The 20,915-nt window shown below is 31.6% G+C and overlaps 1 protein-coding gene across 8 annotated transcripts in view; it reads left to right on the top strand.

Moving 5' to 3' along the window:
• LOC119068687 (ETS-like protein pointed) overlaps positions 1–20,915 on the top strand; it is a 112,885-nt gene that overhangs the window by 11,511 nt on the left and 80,459 nt on the right. For 7 of the 8 annotated variants that reach the window (XM_037172367.1, XM_037172366.1, XM_037172372.1 and 4 more), the window contains one exon: positions 14,792–14,979. In XM_037172367.1, coding sequence (XP_037028262.1) covers positions 14,792–14,979 — 188 coding nt within the window. Of the gene's footprint in view, positions 1–4,370; positions 4,411–14,791; positions 14,980–20,915 lie in introns of all 8 variants that reach the window. The other variant, XM_037172370.1, reaches the window with a different exon arrangement.

The raw sequence follows: 20,915 nt of genomic DNA, 5'->3' as shown, positions 1-20,915 counted from the left end.
ACTAAACATCTTGGTTTCTTGCGTGAAGTCCTGTTTTGCCAATAATGTATTCGTATGAGTATGTATGTATGACATACTGGTAAAGTCCTAGCAACGTCAGACATAATATCATCAAATCTACTATTTCACTTGTTCAAAGAAACTGTGCAAAAAATCTATTAGTTCATTCGTTCATACATTTCCTTATATAAGACCAAGTTAGCCAGTGGTCAGCGGTCATATTTGTCGATGCTATCGATAACAGATGATTAGCTTTTCTGAGAGTGTAGAAGGTTTTGCTTTACTGTAATAATATAGACGTTGAGCCTAATTGCGATGGTATTGAAAGCACTTCTCGAATTTAGTTCTTTTAATCCAAGAAGTATGACAGCCTTCAATTGTAATATGCAACAGTGTTGAAACACGTACAAAGTAAATCTATTTTTCGCAATTCCGGTCCATAATCATCACCTTTCCATGCATCCATTTAATGTCGTTTAATGTCGGCTTCGCCTCGGATCGACAATCGACATCTAGTGCGAAAAAATACCTTCATACCTACCTTGGTAGATAAATAACTATTATGTGATGTTCATATAAAATATAAACTTCGCTTAGTGATCTCGTACATACTTTTGTTAATAATAATCAACAAGCTTTGCACTGCTTGTACGATTTCAGCGAAATTTAGGCATTGTCAAAGGATTATAGCTTCTTTTAACATCCATAAAAAGAAAAGCAACTGCCGTCTGAGTTTTCCGATGGTCGATTTAGCCCACATGCTCGAGTGCTTTCAATTTGCAAAAGAAATTTTCAATTCGCACCAATGTCCTCCTTACATTACATTATTGATGGGTTCTCAAGAATTATTTCAAAGTCAAATGTCTGTTCATTATTGCGCATTTCGATATTAAACTTTCAAATATTTTTACCTTCAATTCCAAAGTTTACCTCTTAGACTCATACAATATTCGTTTGTGTTTATTTTCTTATTGACTAATACAAATTTAGTGTAATGTTACGTGAGATATTCTGATAAGATAGTCTTATCAGTTGTTTTGTACTACTTTTTCGTTGGTGGGAGACACATAACACATTTGATTCGTTACTTATTTCTCTATTTCTATAAAAAAAAAGCAAAATTTGACGATGCCATCATAATTTCAAAAATTTAATTGAAATCTTTAACGATCTGGATTCGTGACGGTAATTTGAGCAATCTTAAAACATTATTCCGATCGAGTGTTTGAAATGACAAAAAACACAGAATATAAAGCTTACACGGCTCAACGGGAGAATTTTTATTCGAAATTTAATGAATGAATACACAAAACTCATCTGCATGCACTTAAAATCATATAAGAGCCAATAACATTATGTTACAAATTTCATTTTACATAATATCGCGATCCCAGGACATAAAAATCATTCATGCGATGCTTAGAAAAGTTAATTTGTTCAGTGTGTGGTCTCTTTCTCGTGTGTCGTTCGTCATCCTACATAAAACTTTATTTTAGAGAATTTTCCACGGTTGCTATTTTTATTCCACACTCTCTCTTTCTCATTCTATCTCCCATATTGAGGTACCCTCGGATATTATATTATTTTGTGGAACAACATTTCGCTGTTTTAAATTTATGGATGCAATCAATAAATTGTTGGTAATGTTTGATAATATCAAAACACTTAATAAACTCTGGTGATATTATAATGTGTTATGGGACTGTTGAAAGCAGGCTCGATCAAAGTTTTCATTTTTTATTTATTTTTTTTTCTTATTTTTTTTTTACATTTTCATCGTCCAAAACAAAAGGAAATGAAGCGAGATGCCATTTTATGCAATAAAATTCTTGATTTAATTTCCGAATAAATAAATTCACATGATTCACATGCACTTTAAATGTTTTCTTTGATCTTGGTAAACGACAAATTTCTTCGTCTTTTTTTTATTTATCTCACTGCACCACAAAATGAAGCAAATATCGTGCGAGTAGAGAGGTAAATAAATATAAAAAAAAATCCCAAAAGCTAATAACGAACGAATATTTATGATGCACCGGGTCCGCACCGAGGGAAAAGAAGAGAATTCCCATAAATAACATGTAGAGAGTTAAAACTTTTCACGATCAGGCCCCGATAAAGTGTTTGACAGTCAGCACATCAAAATCTGATGTTTTAGAATTTTGTTTATAACAACAATGTCATGGGTGTTATTCTCGAAACGGAGATCTGATATGTGCATTTTATACTAGCTGAAGGTTTTATTGTTTTTTTTCTTCGTAATATTCATGGAAAGTAAAGAGAAAATCTGTGTAAATATTTCGGTTAAATATCGGTACATCCGCTCCACTGTTTTTCTTTCTTTTTATTGCATTTGATTTCTTGTTGCAATAGATATTTAGAATTAATATTGAACGCTAGATGAATGACGAATTGGGATGGTTACATTTATTCAATCAGCAGATAAAGACTGTGCCGAACAATGGATCTCTAAAATTCTTCAGCTGAAGAGCTATTTCGCACCCAAAGATTCCCTGTCCGAAAGGTAACTCGGCCAAAACAGATACACACATCCCGATTGATACGTAAAGCAACTTTCACTCATTATCAAACGGAAAATAGTGCGAACAATTTTGATGGGAATATTTTCTGGTTTATAAAAATTAGCATCACCCAGCAAAATTCATGTTCATAATAATGTCGCATTCACGTATTTTTTTGCCTCGTATAAACAAATCATAAATTCATATGGCTCGAAAATATATATTCGCAAACAGAATCGAAATAAATATTTGTGCTGACACAAATTAAACGTTTATTTTGAATTTGATATTAAAAACACTGAACCAGCCTGTTGAATTTATCACAATGGAATTAATCCGGCAAAAATTTGTCAACCTCTTTCGGCAAATTTATCATTTTCCATTTTAACATTCAAGATGAATTATTATCATTTTCTGTGCGACCACTTAGAGCGAAAAACACCGTTTTTAACGAGTCTATTTCTTCGTTACTCGTCCGTCGAATCTGAAAGCTGGGCGGTGTGTAGCAACGATTTATAATAGGCATTTGAAATTTTAATTGAAAAACTGTTGAACCATTTTACCGGTTACATTACAGATTCAGATTTTTTTCTAGTTTTACGTAATTTCAGTTTTAAGAAAATACCAAGACATGAATAACACATTGGTTTCGATCAAAAGGTGTGAAATACCCGTAAATGCGGTAGAAGATTTTATCATAAAAATCCCTAGCAGTTAGAGGCAAAGATATTCCAGCATGAAACAGGTTTGATTGTATGTGTGAATCAGCTGAAAACAGCTGAAACAAATTCATGATGAAATTTTACTGCCTCTGATTGTAGGAATTGGTAAATCAAAAAAAATCTTTAACCTTATAGGTATATACATATCAGATTGTCCAAATCAACCAAGACTATTTTGTTGATGAGTTGAACTCTGAATATCCTTTTTACATTTCAAGTAGCACATCACGTCATAATCATCAAATCTGTCGCTTCTTTTGTTTCAATTATAGTCAAGAGTAACCTTAAACTTTGTTTTAACGTTAATGTAGATTTGAAGAACTAATAAATATTACGTTAAGTCGAGCAACATCCGTCAGGATCTTCCGATTTGGAATAAATGTACCGAGTTCGAAATTCAAACACATCCGTTTAGATTTTGACCAAAATTTTTATTGTTAGACAATACGTATTTCACATGCCACGCATGCATTATCAAGTCTAGCTGAATTCAATGAGTCAAGAGCAAGATAAAAAAATGACTAGCAATCGTGTCACGTGTAAAGTAAACATTCCCCGGAAACTCTAACGTTAAAAGTCGTTTTCAAGATCCTCGGGTTGGTGATTGCTATTGTAACTTGTAATTTTCCATCTCTCGCCTTCGACTCGAGTTGCCATAAATTGTCAAAATAAATGTTCGCTAAGCCAGTGATGTGCTATTGCATATTGATAATTACAAATTGTTGCTGAACAACATATTTTCAAGAATTTATTCCAGAATTTTCAAAAATTTGGGAAATTTTAGATAATTTTCGAGAATTTCAAGAACATTCAGAAATTTTCAAGAATTATCGAGAATTTCTATTATTTTCAAAAATTTTAATCATTGAACGTCTTAAAAATTCACAAAATTCTTACTTCAAAAATTTTTTCATGAATTTCGAGAATCTTCTAGAATTAATTTCACTAAAATATGCCCTGTTGCTAAGTGTTACATGTATACATATTTGCTGATGGTCTGACTATTATTATTAGCCTGACCTGTATCTGTTTGGTAAAAGTTATGGAAGCTTTGCAATCTTACTGTCGGTAGTGGTGTCAAAATTTTGATTAATTCATACTAACGATTATGTACGCTTCTTTACAGGTATCGTAACTGAAATTTTTACCTACATTGTAACAAAAAGGTAAAAAAGATTGATTTTGTTAAACTTTAAATTAAAACATTTTTTGTTCACAAAAACATTGACCACATGACCACATTGCCTTGTTTTCAATTATAATGCGATGAATAGATACTCAGAATCACAAACAGACAAATCATGTTGCTCGTACGCAACGATTAAAATTCATTTCAATTTTTATTGTCACATTTGTAGCTTCGAAATATCGTTAAATGAATTTAATTGAATCGAAACATTCGGACATTTCGGTCCATGATACATTAAAATTAAATTAAACATTTTCGTTTTTACCCTCAATTTTGATCAAAAAGTTTTAATTTGATTTAAAAATATGTGTTTTGAAACATTGAAACACTTTGAAAATGTAACATACAAACAAAAACTTTTGAAGTTTCTGATGTTAAAATCGGTTTTATGGCTACTTCCAAAGTCCTTTGAGCTAATTTATTACATTTCAAGCTTAAACAGTCCATCAACTGGAATTAAAAGTTAAAATTATTTTATAAACATTAAATTAACGATTAACATTTTAAATAAATATTAAAACAAATTATTATAAATACATCAAACAAATATGCACATGTTAATGGCCCGTCTGTTTCTTTATACTAAAACAAAATTAATTTGTATAAACTTGCAATATCAACATCTAGATGTGTACATATATATTGTAAATATATATATATATGTGCCATCGTTGTATATCCAATATACAGTGAAGAACGTATACAAATAATTAATTTAAATAAATACACACTTTTCCAACGCTTAAAGCAAACAATTCGAAATTAAAGGAAAAAAAATGAAGAAACGAAAAATTGCATTTTCATCATATAATTATAAACAATCATAACATAATTATAAATTCGTGCGTAGGTCATGTGCATAAAAAACATATTGTGTGTGTAACGTTTAATTCAAGCACATAATTCTATCTAATTTTACAAAGTCGTTTTATAGGCTAAAGTCGCTAAATATCTGTATACATTTTTCCGTTGTGTAGTTTTACATGCAATTCGTAGAAATTAAATAGAAATTACTGTTGGTTTTTAACGATTTTTCTTTGACGTGCCTCTAAGAAACAAGTGCCTTTTTTCAATCCTGCCAACATTCGCGATTCATTCATAGTAAATCGTATATGAGCGATGTATCATGTGTAGCAATTGTTTTTTTCTTTCTTTCTAAAGAATAACATGCCCTCGCACAGAATCGTAATTATTCTATAGAAAAAAATAACAAAAACAAAATTGAAGATCTACTTTTTCACGCAATATCTTACGAATCTTATTGCTGATCGGTATTTTGTCGGTATTATTGAAACATCGTCCAGTACAGGTGGTTTATACATGAACAAGTTTATTTGTTGTTTTTTTTTCTGCATTGATTCGTTGTATTACCCGATGCAATTAATGATAATTCAACATAAGTTGTTAATTAATTGCTTTCGCTGTTTCTACTGTTTCCCGTTGCTTCACATCTAAAAACTGCAGGATATTTTCCTTTGAACGGATTATATTTAAAATCTCCTCGTATTCAGGAATTTCGATTTTCCCGTTCAAAAATTACCCAATTGAAGGACAAATTTTTTTTCAATATTTTGAGACTCACGTGAAAATTGACGTCACTGACGAATAACAAATGACGTAAATATGTGTGAGTGGAGATTTTATTTTGGAGATATAGTTCAGGTATGAATGAGTAACGTGCGTAACAGTATGTCGTGTTGAGAAAGGAAATTCTATACTGTTTGAACTGAGTGGTACGAACGAAATAACAACATAAATACGACTGCAAATTATTTTTGGCTCCTGTCACGTTTCGATGCTGCATAATAATATTTTATTCTACAAGACTGGGAAAGGTAATTTATGTGCTCGATATGGCAAGTAGATTCTTGGTTTCGTCTAGAGCCATTTACCATTTCGAGCATATAAAAAGGATAAAGAGGATAAAAAGTTGAAAGACCACTTTTCGTGTTTTTTCACACTTTTCGTGTGTAGTACTATCCGAGGTGACGCCGAAAACGTGACTTTCCATTTTTATCCCGAGGGTTGTAATGCTGTGAGTTTCTAAACAAATTCTCTTACTTTCAGTTGTAATGTAATGAGCCATTTTCGCAACAAGTGACGAAAAGTAGGACTTTCCGTTGCCTTTATTGCGAAAAACGTCGTATACACTCGATGATAAATGTTTTTTTACCACACGATGTCTACACATCTAGTGCCTAAAAAAGCATTTATCACTCGGTTGTTTAAATAACTATTTCGACCCCAGGGAAATCAAAAACATGTAAATAACTATTACAGTTCGTGTAGCATTAAGTACTCTTTGGGTGTTTTCGTGGTTAACAACTCAGTTGCAAAAGAGTATAATTAAGTGGAATTTTGGGAATTGCTGGTACAAATTCAGGCTATTGGTTTCTCTCGGTATTTTCTCGTGGTTAAGTGTCCTCGTCTCAAAGTTTAATCAAGGAACGTAGCAACATTAATTCTAAGTCTAGGGACAAATACTCATAGAAAATCCTTTGTTAGTCAAAAGAAAATGTCTCAAGAAAATCAAATCAAAAGAAGAAAATCCTTGAAAATTAAAAAAAATTCTTTCGAAATTCATATAGAATCTGAATCAGATCAGTCAAAAATCCTTGGAAAACGATAGGAGAATACTTGAAAATTCTGAGAGGGTTGTCTTTTTAAAAACTCTTTGTCACCGAAATTTGCTTATATCTCCCCTCGTTGCAAATGATAAATTGAAATGAGTTTTTTGTGACAGGCGGGAGGAGGCCTGTAAGAAAATTGACTAGTCATGTGCGACGTGTGACGTAAACTTAATGATGTTGATTTTCATTCATTTGAGTAGAAGATCATCGAACGATGTTTCTTTCAAATAAATGTTTTTCTCAAACGAGATAACATTTGCTCATTATGCTCATATAAATACCACACACAAAGTCTATTGAAACAAGCTACATTGCGACCAAGTCGATTTTTTCTACATAGAAATTGAATTAGATGTCTCTACCGCTCGTTTAAATTATTCATTTACAATCAAAGTTTTCCGCTAAAATTGTCTACAACAAACACATCAAATAATTTCTCATTATATTTTCTTATCTGTAGCTACGCGATTTTTTTTATCAGTTTAGCAGCTAGCAAATACACATTTGATAAGATTTCGCTCGTTTAACAAAAATGTTTGATTCGACACTGAAAAAAGAAAAAGAAAAATGTGAACAGTATAGAACGAATGAATTAAAATCGTTTTGACTTCGTGACAGACGCTTCTCCTCTCCATAATTATATGACTTCAAAAATGTATTTCGCAAATTTCCATTTTCAGATCTCTGCTCTAAATCGGTAAATCTCTTTAGTTTGACAACGAAAATTAACTTTTCACGAAATTTAATCTTATTCTTGTCATTGTCATAATTTCCAATGCTGCAGCTGGTCGTCATTTTCATGTGTTATAAATGTGTGCAGAAACACAAAGAGAGTTATTTAAATTATTTGCTATATAAATACAGTGATTAAGTTAATTTTACAGCAAGTAAACTTAAAGAAAAATATAAAATATAATTTATATTACGAAAACAGAGACAAGTTGAGAGTGGTGTCTTTAAAAACAATAATCATTTAAAATGCGCTTTTTTTTCGTCGTGGTGTTTGTTAGTTAGTATATTTATCTATATGCATATGCGCGCATGCATTTTCTGTTCCATTGATACACACATTTTGCATTTTTGTATACTCCGAACATAAACAGATGTAGCAAAAAAAAACTTTTTTTTTCTGTATGCCTCTCAAGAACATAGGATAGCGCGAAAGTAAAAGAGATCAAGGCCAAACTGGAATTGAAACTGATATTATCTACAGAGAACCATCTTTATTCTTATTGTCGAAGCGATTTAGTTGTTTTGTTTAATTAACGCGTTTACAGCTTCAATAGAATCTGTCGTTGGCTTAAACATGCATACTTTACTGGCTTGACGATTTAAATAAGATCAATATGCCATTGTCCTGACCAATTTTTATTTTGTATCCAATTGGTAAATAATTGTCAATAATTTGTAATTGCATGCCGTTTGATGTTGATTTTTATTTCTCAGATTGTGTAGAATGATCGGTAGAATCGTAAGCTCATTAATTTCAACTTTGCGTTTTTTTGTTTGTTAATTTACTTTGATTTTTTTTTTCATCATAAATAAACAGGTTTGAGAGGTACACATCGACGATTTGAATTTTATTTAGAATATAGTGCTCTAGTAGACAGAAATTTGATCCAAATAAGTAATTTTTAATGGTTAATATTGGCTCGATCGACTCTATGATTACTGAATATTGAGCTCAGCATATTTATTTCTCGTATTTATTTTAAGTGGGTTATAGTCAAGGCGAACAGATAGGACATCGTCATTTAAAACTTTATTTTTGTAAATTAAGCAAATATTGCCACTCATGCAGACATTCATTACAAAAATCTCATATATGCGTCTGAGGCATTTAGGACTCCGAGAAAATATTTTTTTGAAATATAATTTAACAGGTGTGGGAACCACCCTGTTTGCTCTCAAACAACATCAGCATATTTAACAGAATGTATGTATATTATATTGAATCACTTGATGCACCAAAAACCTTACCAAACGATTGTGTTGCAGCTGTTCTATCTTTAGTTACACACTTTGCCTTTTCTTCATCTTCTTCATATTTTTTTCCCACAGAGCGTTTGTGTTCTTATATTTATAAAAATGAAGAGAAAAAAATACGATTTTCAACAGAAAGAAATAATAAAAAGAATCCTGATCCACGCAACACACATATATATGCACACATGTGTGTATTATAGTATGCACCACTTTTTTGATGAATATACCCGCCATCTACAGCACATATGTCGCTTTTGAGAAAATGAATTATTAGCTTGAAAAACGATTTCATTTCGGTGGAAAAAGTCCTGATAATTAACAATGTTATTGGAATTTTTCTAGAATATATCACACACAATTTGGGTTGTTTAAAAAAGCTGAACATTTTTTTTTTGCCTTCTCTTCGTTTTGACAAAATTATTATTAAAATTAATTGCTATGCTATCCAGCTAAATATTCATAATATTCTTGCTGTGGCTTCTTGCCAGATTTTTTTTTCTTTCACTAATTTTTGTTTTTTGTTTTGCACCGTATACCAGTTGGACGAGATGGTATATAGTGTAATTATGAAGCGTATCATACAGTGTTGATTATTTACTTAATTTTTTAAATTTCATTCTGTGTTGAATAATTATCGGAAGAATAACAAATTTGTTGGTTTCTCATTTTTTTTTCTCGTGTGTTATTGTTGCTCTCTGTCTCACGTTTCGATCGGAGTACCGAGCGGTATGTACTTACATAATATGGCATACACAATTTATGCTTAGGATCCTAAATAAGTACTTAAAAAAGCAAATGAATGGCGCCAGAATATCATAAAAATTTACAATCGTAAAATTACGGATTTTTGTTAAATTTATTTTTTCCGTCGTTTTTTTTGGTTGTTACAAATTTTTATGTTTTAAATAAAATTGTCGAACCTGTAAAGACAGCAATACAGGTAGCTCTCTAGTTATATGGTTTTTCTTTCCGTGTCTTTATATCTTTATTTTTCTCTCGATCATTGAGTCTGTTTGCTAGGTAACTGATTTACATACATAAATAATTAATTGGTTGTTTACCTAAATTGTATATTAATCAAACGATAACAATTTCTCAAGATTTTTCTCTCGTTTCAGTGAATTAAATTTATAGTAATTCAGTTTTTAACATAACAGTTCGTTAATTTATTATCAATTTTCAATATATAATAAAACCTACGCGATGTCTGGCGTAATTGAATTCTAAATTTGGTCTGATATTTTTTTCCTAAGTTAAAAATCAATTTGTCAGTTTCGACTATCTGTTTAATTGAGTGATAAATATTAATTGGATATGTCTTTAGACAAATTGTTTAAAAAAAAAAATAATGGGTTCATTAAATTCACCTTTAATTGCGCTGACATATCAATTATTATTAGATACGTTACGCATACGAACCGATATCATCCCATTCGATCGCAAGTTTTTAATCATTTTTTTACTATTAACATCTTTTGCTTTCTTCAAATATTTTTTTTAAATACTTCTGTATTCTGTAAAACAAACTCTACTCTCCCTTCCCTTGCTTAAAAACCCATCGAACCATTTGTCTGAATTTCTGTCCACTTCAATTTTCGTGCTGCAACAAGTAAATAAATGAATCGGAATCACTGTTTGAAACGATTTCAAACAGATGAATATTATCATGTTCACATCGGTGCTTTTACGACTGTGTCAATTTGATGGCTGTCATAAACCCGTAATTTTTTTTGTGGATAAGATAAATCTTGATAAATTACATTTGAATGGTCGTAAATGGTATGTTAAGTTCTCCGGTTCAGTGTGATACACGCTCAAGTGACCAGAAAAATATTCTTTTTTACACAATTGGACAAACGATTTTTTTTTCTTTTAATTTTTTAGCGTCGAATGACACTGTGACAAGGATATAAAATTAAAAATGATCTTCGCACTTGAAAATCGAGTATAACTCTTATCGTGTTATCGGTTAAACAAAGGAATTTCGTATCTATTAAACTCGTATGTGACGATGTACCGTAGAAGAAAGTGATAAGAAGCCGATATCTATCGAAAAAAATCAATAAAAAATAACACAAACATTTTGTACGTACGTACGTAAGCACGATAAGCAACAACAGTTTAATATCGGTAACCTACTCACTAATAGAGTTATGTATACCTACGAACGTGCAACAATGTCATATACTTTTGTTGTTATCAGAAAATGAAACCATTCGCTATCACAAGTCTTCTATTATCAATTTGATATTTTTGTACCTTTCTGAGAATTTTAACTTATGGAAAGTACAGAAGTATTTTGATAACAAACTGTGAAGAAGACAAAAAAATAAATTATTTGAAGACGAATTGCTTTTATTACACTCGTAATCAGTTCCTGTTTTTTTTTTTTTTTGATTGAATGACTGCAATTTACGGAAATTCCGATAGATGATATCTTAGCAATTGTGCCTAATCTCACTAGCAAAAAATGACAATCAAATGGTTTGATGCGCCGATTTTGATGTACAAATGATCCGTATTTTATGAACACTTTATTTAGTTGATAAGAACAATACGAAAGATTGCCGGCCATTTTTAAGCATGAGTAAATGAACTTTTTAGTGTGATAGTAAGATTAACAGTTTGTATAGAAAATGAAGTGTTTAGTCTTGGTTTTTATCAGACCTACAGTCGTGTCGATTTTTCTTGTCTTTAGGGTCTTTTTTCAAGAAATGAAATTCTTGCAAATTCTTGGAAATGTGTCGTTGCCCATAAACTCTTTATATTCTTCCGGTTTCCGGAGTCTCTGGACCGGAGTTATTAATTTGGCACGGGGTCGTACACGAAAAAAGATTTTTTTTTGTAGAATGTGGTGGTGAAGAAGATTACAGATAAATGCCAACTTATTTTGTCTCTAAATTTGCTTCAGTTGTTTTTCCAACTGCTCATAAAAACACGCTGACCAAAAAAGAGTTGAAAATCACACCTGGAGTTGGTAACTTCGTCTACGCTGCTAAAAGTGAGATTTTTCTCTTCTTTATACCTCTATACATATAAGTCTTTGTAGCCATTCGCTTGCGTAATAGTGATAAAAGCGTATAAGTACACATGATGGTAATTGATCAATAGCCAGTCCTCTCACCAGTGGTAACGAAAGCGAAAACAGTGATAGAAAACGGACAATTCGACTACATTCAATTTTTCCTTCAACGCAAAAACGGACATCTCGACTAAGTTCAATTTTTCCTTCAACGCAACCGGACAAAAAAATGTTTATTCTCAAAGTGTGATTGAATGAGTCAAGCAACTGTAAAACAGTTCAAGCAAACTTAGACAGAAACGTGGATGACATTAAATGTAATTGAACTAAAACTTCAAAATCGTATCTAAGCCAGGATCCGTCTGATAGCGACAGAAAATGTTCTTGTACGTAAAGAATAGAGCGAAAAAAACACGAACATTGTTTGTACATAAATCCAATTGCAGACTATACTACCTAATGTTCAGCTTTAACTTCAATCAAAACACCGTCAGCAATCATGTTTCAATTGTTAATTAACCACGTAAATTGTTCATTTAATTTCGCTGAATTTCCATTTACAAGACAAAAAATTTGGTATTTTGTTTCGTGTCGTACAAATGTATCGCATAATGAAATATTCAAACTAGAAACTATAGAATTTCAGTTTAATTTACATTGTTATAACCCGATCTCTGTGTGATGGGTCAGTTTTTTTTATCCTCTCTTCCATACACGACTTTTTTCAGCAATAAAATTGTTTTTTTGTCAGCTTTTCTTTAAAAAATATTGTTTTATGAAACTTGGAATTATGATCATGAGAATGTTGTAACGAATGTTGTTAAAGATAATAAGATGATGGTGCATTTATGTAAGACAGTCTTTTTTTTGTTGGAGTATGACATTGGATATTTTTATAAAGGATCATGTATCCTTAATGTTTTAACAAAAAAAAATCTTTTCCTTTATAATACTTTGATTGGATTGGATTTCTCCAGAGATCTTTATTATTATATTCGGTGTATAAGAATTTTGTAATTGCCTTTAAGTTACCTTGGCAAACCTGAATCTGAAAGGATGCACTGTAAATGTGTAAAAACATCTAAAATTGATATGCCGTCCATATAATATATCTACAGCAAGTGCATATTGCATTTTATACAAAAAAAATCTGTGCTTGCAGATCGTTGACCTTTTCGTAAGATCGGTGTCAGCAACAATCACTGCAATAATTCTCTAGGATTTAATCCTCTTAGGTTGTAAATTAACCGAGGGATAAGTGTAGTATTAACCCTATTTTCCGGTGACGGAACTTAAGCATAATATTGATATATCTATTGCGTCAGCGTTAAGAGGTAATTCATAAAATTACGCCCATTTTATTGGTATACTAGGAGCCTAATTAAATCATTGAATAGTATTTACACAACATTAATACTGATTTTATTATCGGAAAATATTGAGACATTGATATAAAGGAGTGTAGACCTTTAGTAATAAAACAGTGTGGTGCCACAGAAAAGTTTTTGTAATTTTCCTTCTAATTCTGTGCACGAATTTTTAAACAATTCCATATTAACAGCAAACAGTATCAAATAATTGAAATGCACTCACTCAAATTATTACTAACAAAACAGTATAATTGGACCGAGTTACAAAACAGTGAAGTAGTTCAAATTCAGAAAAGAAAAACGTGACTGCCTTCGTATAAACTTTGACAGTCATATGATAAAAGTCGATAACGAAGACGCATAGAACTTGGTGACGTATTTTTCGGACAAGACATTTTTTACATAATTTTTTTTATCATGAAGCCATGAGGGATCCTTTTTGTACAAATGTTATAAAAAGTAGAGGTAGAGGTATATAGATTTCAAGAAAGTCTCTACTAAATATTGTCACTAAGTTCTATGGGGTCTTTGTTGCGTTTTAAAATTTTGGTTGTCGGTAACAGATGACTAACTAAATGTTAACTTTCAAGCAGATCATTGGTCATGTTAAGTAAAACTTCATCTTAAATCAAAAATAGAATATCGGATTAGAATGGAAAGCGCAGCATAATATTGTCGATCACATCAAAACATCAACTTCTTGTGTGTTTTTGCAATTTTTCCCTTCTCTCAATTTTGCATGAAAAGTTGTATACTTATCTGTTGAGGACGGTTGATTTTAGATATTTACTTGTCGTCGTCATTTTTTTGAGACTGCAGCTCGCAAAATTACCTAAAATCTACCGTCCACAACAGGATACGTAAAGAATTAAGCGTCGCGGTCTAATTTCAATTTATATTAGAACAGTTTTTCAAAATATCAAGGGAAAGTTGATAAAGTGCTTCAATTATGTGGTTATGTTATACTGAGCAGTACTTAAAAAATGTATAACTTTCCAGGCCACATCCATAAATAGCAACCAATCAACGTTTTCCACTGTGATATTTTCAATATTTTTTTTTTTAATAAATAAACAAAATGAAACAAATAAAATGATTCTTCTACATTATATGCAATTATTCGCATTGAATCCCAGTACGTTTATATAAAAAAAACTTTCCGTATTACACTTTCAATGTAACAACATTTTAATACAATTCATTCATTCGGACCGATCGGTCGTCTCATATTTATATTAAAATGACTTTAGGTGGAACAATGTATGCACATGCAGTCAAATTGCATTAAAATTCCTTTTTTTTACAAGCAGAAAAACTCGGTTTTAATGGTATGGAATTTTTGATTTGCAGGCCTCGTGATGGATCTGGAAATCTACGAAACAGAAATAGCAGCCTATCTACTACAAGAAGCACCATTTTACGAGGAATCGCTAACTTCGATTTATGGTTATCCGATGTCCAGACTTTCGGATAAGTCAAGCATGAAAAGCAGCGATGGAAAAAAGAAGAGAGTTACATTTTTGTCGAATTATGTGCAGGTAAGCATTTCAAACGTTTTATTGTATGTGTGTCCGATGAAATTTTTGAATTTACTTTTGTTTTCGTCGAAAATTCATTTTGAGAACGAAATGAATAAATATTAAATAAAATCAATCACGTTCCTCCGAGGCAGTTATGAATATCAATTTTTTGTTTTTATGAATGTCCCGTCACAATTTTTTTTATTATTTTCTTTTGTTTTTATAAAATCATAAAAACAATCGACAATCGAAATTGGAATTATACTCTCAGGTACTACTATTTTTGTAGTGTCTGTTGCTTTCCAGAAAGTTTTTTTTTTCTTCTTTAGTTTTATATTTATGTGCATGTGCCGTTCTGTACCAACAATATTTAAATTATCATTTTCAAGTCCTAAGAATCACGTCGCCGAACAAAGTGAAATGTTATTCAACAAAAAAACCACACTCAACCAATTATGAATTACCCACTCAAATAATTTAGAATTGGTAGGTAGAAAAGGGACTCAGTTTCAGAGACATGTTTACTGCACACGACACAGCCATGTTTAGTTATACACGCCGTTGCATAGAATCGCATATCTAAGCTACTTAAAATATACTGTTGACAAAGTCAAAATATTTAGTGCATTTTAGATGCGAATCTGTTGACTACATTATGCTACTTGTACATTCCTGTACAAGTGGCCATGTAAACTACGAAGAAAGGGTCTCACAAAGAAAGTTCTTGTATCCATTGATGCGACATTTATGCGTGATGTTCATTAAGTAAAAATTGAGTTGTGATCGTCAATCCCAATAAAACTTCCTACCATTTTACACCAAAGTACGTTTGTACACTTTTAAAACCATTTCGTTGATCGGGTATTGTTTTCTATCTTTGATATATGTACTCTCAACACATCAATCATTTGCAAGAGAAAAATGTGTTTTTTGAATACTAATGCGATTCATTTTTTGTTCGCTTTTTCTTCATTTTGCTCATAAATTTTTTTTTAACTTATCTCTATGCAAAATTCTAATTTAAATTTTCAATGAAGAATTGAATTCGGATTTGGTGTGGAGAAAAAAAGTCATGTTCTCGTCAAGCTTCGCAGAAATTAATGGCTAACCTTGAAGAGCTATTGAGAATCTTTTTTTTTGCTGCAGTCGAATTTATAGATTAAAAATAATTTTACCCGACTTTTCGGAAGTACGATCCAATCTTAATACACATCTACAACCGTATCGAATTTACAAGTTTACTGCTTTGCCTATTTTTGTGCTCTTGGCAGCACTTGATAACAATTGAAATTCGATATATTGATCTCCATAAAAGTATCAGAAAGCTGTAACAACCATTTGCAATTGACCTTTTCCCTTTTTCGTAAACACTCGAACGACGACTGGTAATGATTATACGTATAAATTGCATACTGTTCTGAGTTGTGACTGGTCAACGTAAAAATCATTGGATTCATTCGACTTAACTTCCGATTATAGCTCCAATTATAATTCCTCACTATCCACATCGAACGAATATGGATTTTTCAACCTCATGTACAATTCAGCACACGTTCAGTCATTTGTTTACGGTTGCAAAATCACGTTTCTAACAGCGATATTATTGTTTTGTTCTTTAATGTACGCAAATTTAAATTCATTTAAAGTGAAATGATTTACCCGTCCTAAAACGTATGTGTTTTTGGTAATAGCATTCTTCTTGTTTGTTTAGTATACGTTGGTTGGTTGGTTTGACTTTAATCGCAACAGAGCACTGAGGTCATTCTTTGGGCTTTTCCTCGACCAACTGAAATTGACTCGGTCTTCTCCCTTTTATAAAGCTGACGGCATTTACTCATGTCCCACAAAAAGCGAAAAATTAGAATTTCCATACCGTTATATTCAATACAAAAAAGTCTACGAATGTACGTGGACGATGCAAAGTACCGCTAGAAAAATAAAATGCTTCGATATGACAGTGACTCTCATTAAATCAAGAAATTGCCACTCACTAACGCAAGTCAATTTTTCTACTACAAATTCATTCCAAATGTTTTCTCAATATGACTAGTCTACTGTTAAAAGAAGTTCTATTTTGGTATAAATAGCAAAACAAACGAATAATTGGAAGTCGTCACAATAATAGAATTCCTGTTATTGTTGTCTAATCGTCTATCTAAAAAATTCACTGGCCACTGGACTCACTTTTTGTGTCTGTGAATTCATTATGTCGTATTGCTTTCGATTAACGTCTTGATATAGCTAATGTCACCGCTTTTAAAACAAAACTCTGGCTTATTATTCAAATTTATTTTACACAAATCGTTTGTCAATTGCTAAAAATAAATTGATTTGAAAATAGCTGAAATAGCGCGCATAATATTCCACTACTCAGAAGAATTTCTCGCAAAAAAAGAGCTATAGAATAACTAAACTCACGATTTTTCGACTAAAAATAATTCATTTAGACTGTCAAGCAGCGAAAACAGTGTAAAGAAAATATAACGTAAGATGTTTAGATTTTGAATTTTAGAGAAATGGAAAAGCAATACACGCAGAGAGAAAATCATTTTTAGCACACCTTTCAAAAAATAGTTATGATCGCCGTCGTCGAATATGATGTGAAACAATACACATTATACAGTTTTTTTTTGTTTATCGACGCAATCACGTCACAAGTGTATGATATATGTCAAATTCGAACAAGCCATTTTAATGATAAATAAACGAACAAACAAAAATGTGCACTGGCACCCACTGTCCTACTGAATTCCCCGAGTTTTCTTAACCTGTCACAGACGGCAAGCATATTAACAGTTTTACTATACAAACTACTACTTCATTTGATCGAAGATTTTCAGAAATTAATTTCAGAAATCTTTTACTTCGTTTGTTTTGAACATAATTTTTGCTATAACACCTAATGAGTCAAAGCTTGTCGTTTATTCTTGCTGCCGTTGTCGATAACAGATGACAGCCGTCTGTAATTACAAGACTTTTACATCATTAACCTTTCACATACGACTACGACAAGCATATCAGAAGTTTTACTATATATCGAATCTATTTATCAGAAGTTTTACTATATATCGAATCTATTGCTTCATTTGATGAAAATGTTTTGAAGGTATTGATCTCAAATTTTTTTCTTCATTCTTTCTGAATATTTCGTTTTGCTATGTATAATTGCATTAGTCGTTATTAGTCGTACATGCAGTCGTTATCGATAACAGATGAAAGATTCGAAAAACATTTTTGTTTGTTGTTATTTTCTGGGCTGAGGTTTCGGCGATATAATTGGAAAGTATCTGGAAATGAATTCTAGTTAGATCGGTTGCTGTTAGTTCTGCTTATTGTAATGCCCGGCGGCATGAAGATTAATGTTAAACTACATTAATTCAGAGAGTTTTCGTACGACCTCCATCGTATATGGAAAACGTGAACAAATTTGACAACTGAAAAACAAGAATAAATTATTTCGCAGATGGGAAAATTCATCGTTCACACATCAACGATTCCTGGATTTCGTGTTTTGGATGTTGATAGCCTCAACTATTTCAAGTTAGGCCCAAACTGATCCAGTTTAGTATAACGGTTCGCCGGAATAATTGAACTCACAAAATATCAACGCTAAGGAGCCGCACCTGTTACTACATATTACTACATAACCTCACGGCGCTTTTACAATCATATTCAATTTGAAAAATGCCGAAATGTTGAGGGGTATATACCATACAACGTATTGCGTTTATCGATAATCATAACACAAACAATTCTCACTTCCACATAAAAATTCTGTTTGTACCATTTTGCAAGAGACGTGTAAATATTTTGACGTAGTTCACGATTAAATAAGGAAACACGTTAAACGTATATTAACCACACATCGTCAATGTATTATTACAAATAATAGTGACAAACTTTCTAAGAACTAGCGTGAAATTAACGTCGCTTTTTTTCCATTCGAACATCAAACAAGTCCACTCTTAAACATTATTTGTTTAGTTCGGAAGAATTTTTTTTTTCTTTTTAAATTACTTTGAACTAATGAGTGATGTATACTTTATGGAGTTTATTGGTTGATTTCAATCGGCTTACAAGATGATTGTTAACTTAATCATAGCTAAGTAAATAAACCATTTTGCTCGGGAAATGATAGCTCAATTTGTTAATGGTAAATAATCTCTTTAACGTAATAAATATAAGAGAAGAGATAATTATATTTCGCACTTGCCGTCATAGTAGTTTTTGTTTTTCATTCATTTACATAATGCAGCTTGTTGTTGACCGATGCAATTTATCGTATATTCTCTATTCCAGAAACGTAATCATTTTGTCGGATTTTCAACCGGACATTATTATATTTTCTAACGTTCTTTGGTTGATGTGTGTTTGCATGCGTTCAGAATTTTTAATTTTCCACTGCTTGAATGGGCAAATAAATGCTTGATTCATTCATTAATTTTGTTGCACACAAATTACTAATTCTTTAAAAAAGTGGTAGAATTTTGCAAAAACGTTTCTTTTACAAATTCATCTAACGATGGCTTTTAAAAGACTGTCTGTTTCTTCAGAAAATTTCATTAAATTTAATGATCTGCAGACCGGAAAAACTTCTACTTCCCTCTTCAAAATAACTAAGAAACAATAGCAATTTGGACAAGAAACAAATAGTAACGGTTTAGACTCTTTGCTTCGCTCTAGATTTTGATGTGTGTTTCTTATCTAAGGTAGTTTCTGAGTCATTTTGTTATCAAAGCTCGGAACAGGTCAGTATTAAGTGAAGCCTTACGTGAATCCTGAACTGAAAGTTCCATAGTCGGCTTTAACCTGAAACCTAAACATTGTCATCAGGTCATACCTGACCTGAAACCCGATAGACCTTGTATGAAAATTGACCTAAGAGGTTTCAGAAACTCAGGTTCAGGTGAGGTTTCTTCAAAAATAAAAACCTGACTTCACCGGAAATTTCAGGTCAGACACTTTTTCGACCTATTCCTCGCCCTTATTTTACTATTTTCTTTTAGAATTTTTTTCCTTAGAGTCCATTTTAAGATGACTATACAACCGGGAACATTTTTTCTCCCACTACCAGCCAATACGACATGCATTATCTCATGATGATTTACAAGCGAGAAGACGATCTTTTGAATGATCTTTCAAGAGGCATGGATACTTAACTGATATGACTACAACTTACGATTAGTTCTGTAATAATCAGTGTTGTAAACTTGATACACAAACTATTGTCCTCGCGCCTAAAAATACATTTCTCAACGTCCCTTATTAGCAATCTAACTTTGCGATCAATCAATCGATGCAATCATAACACACTAAACTCGTCTTGTAAAATTGCAAAATTGAACCAAAAATATTGTTCTGTTTGACGGTGATACTGACACGATTAAAGTGTGTCCCCAGTTCAAATTACCATTGATAACATTTTTTTTTCTAAACAACTTAACGAAAAACGAATTAACATTTATAGTTTAATTTATTTAAAATAAAGAAGCTAAATTAATAGGCATAAACGTTCCATTTAAGACGACAGCATACTTAACATGAACTATTAAGTACTACACATAACCCATGTCGAAACATAAATAAATATTAATGTCGTTTTAAGAGATATCTTAATTTGTGACCCTTCGCAACCGTTTTTTTTCTCTTGTTTAAAGTGTAGTAAACTGTGTGTAAGTTTGTTAGGGATAGTGATGCTGCATTGCTAGTTTGACTATATATTGCACATGAACTAATTATCGTCATTTTTTTTTCTTTTTCGTTTCCGGTGCCTAAAATGAGTAGAAAATAAAGAGCATCGAATTGAAAACAATTCTTTTTTACATTTTTTTTATCTGAAAATGTGTACTTTTTCTTCATGTAAATGATTATATTCCTCTGTGTACACTTCTACACCCGAATCTACTCTACATACGATAATTTAACGGAATATTATTTATTTGATTGTTTTACTG

This window comes from Bradysia coprophila, assembly GCF_014529535.1.
Source record: "Bradysia coprophila strain Holo2 chromosome X unlocalized genomic scaffold, BU_Bcop_v1 contig_20, whole genome shotgun sequence".
Taxonomy (NCBI): Eukaryota; Metazoa; Arthropoda; class Insecta; order Diptera; family Sciaridae; genus Bradysia; species Bradysia coprophila.
Note: the sequence above shows the minus strand (reverse complement) of the source record. Positions and strands in the feature narration are given on the sequence as shown.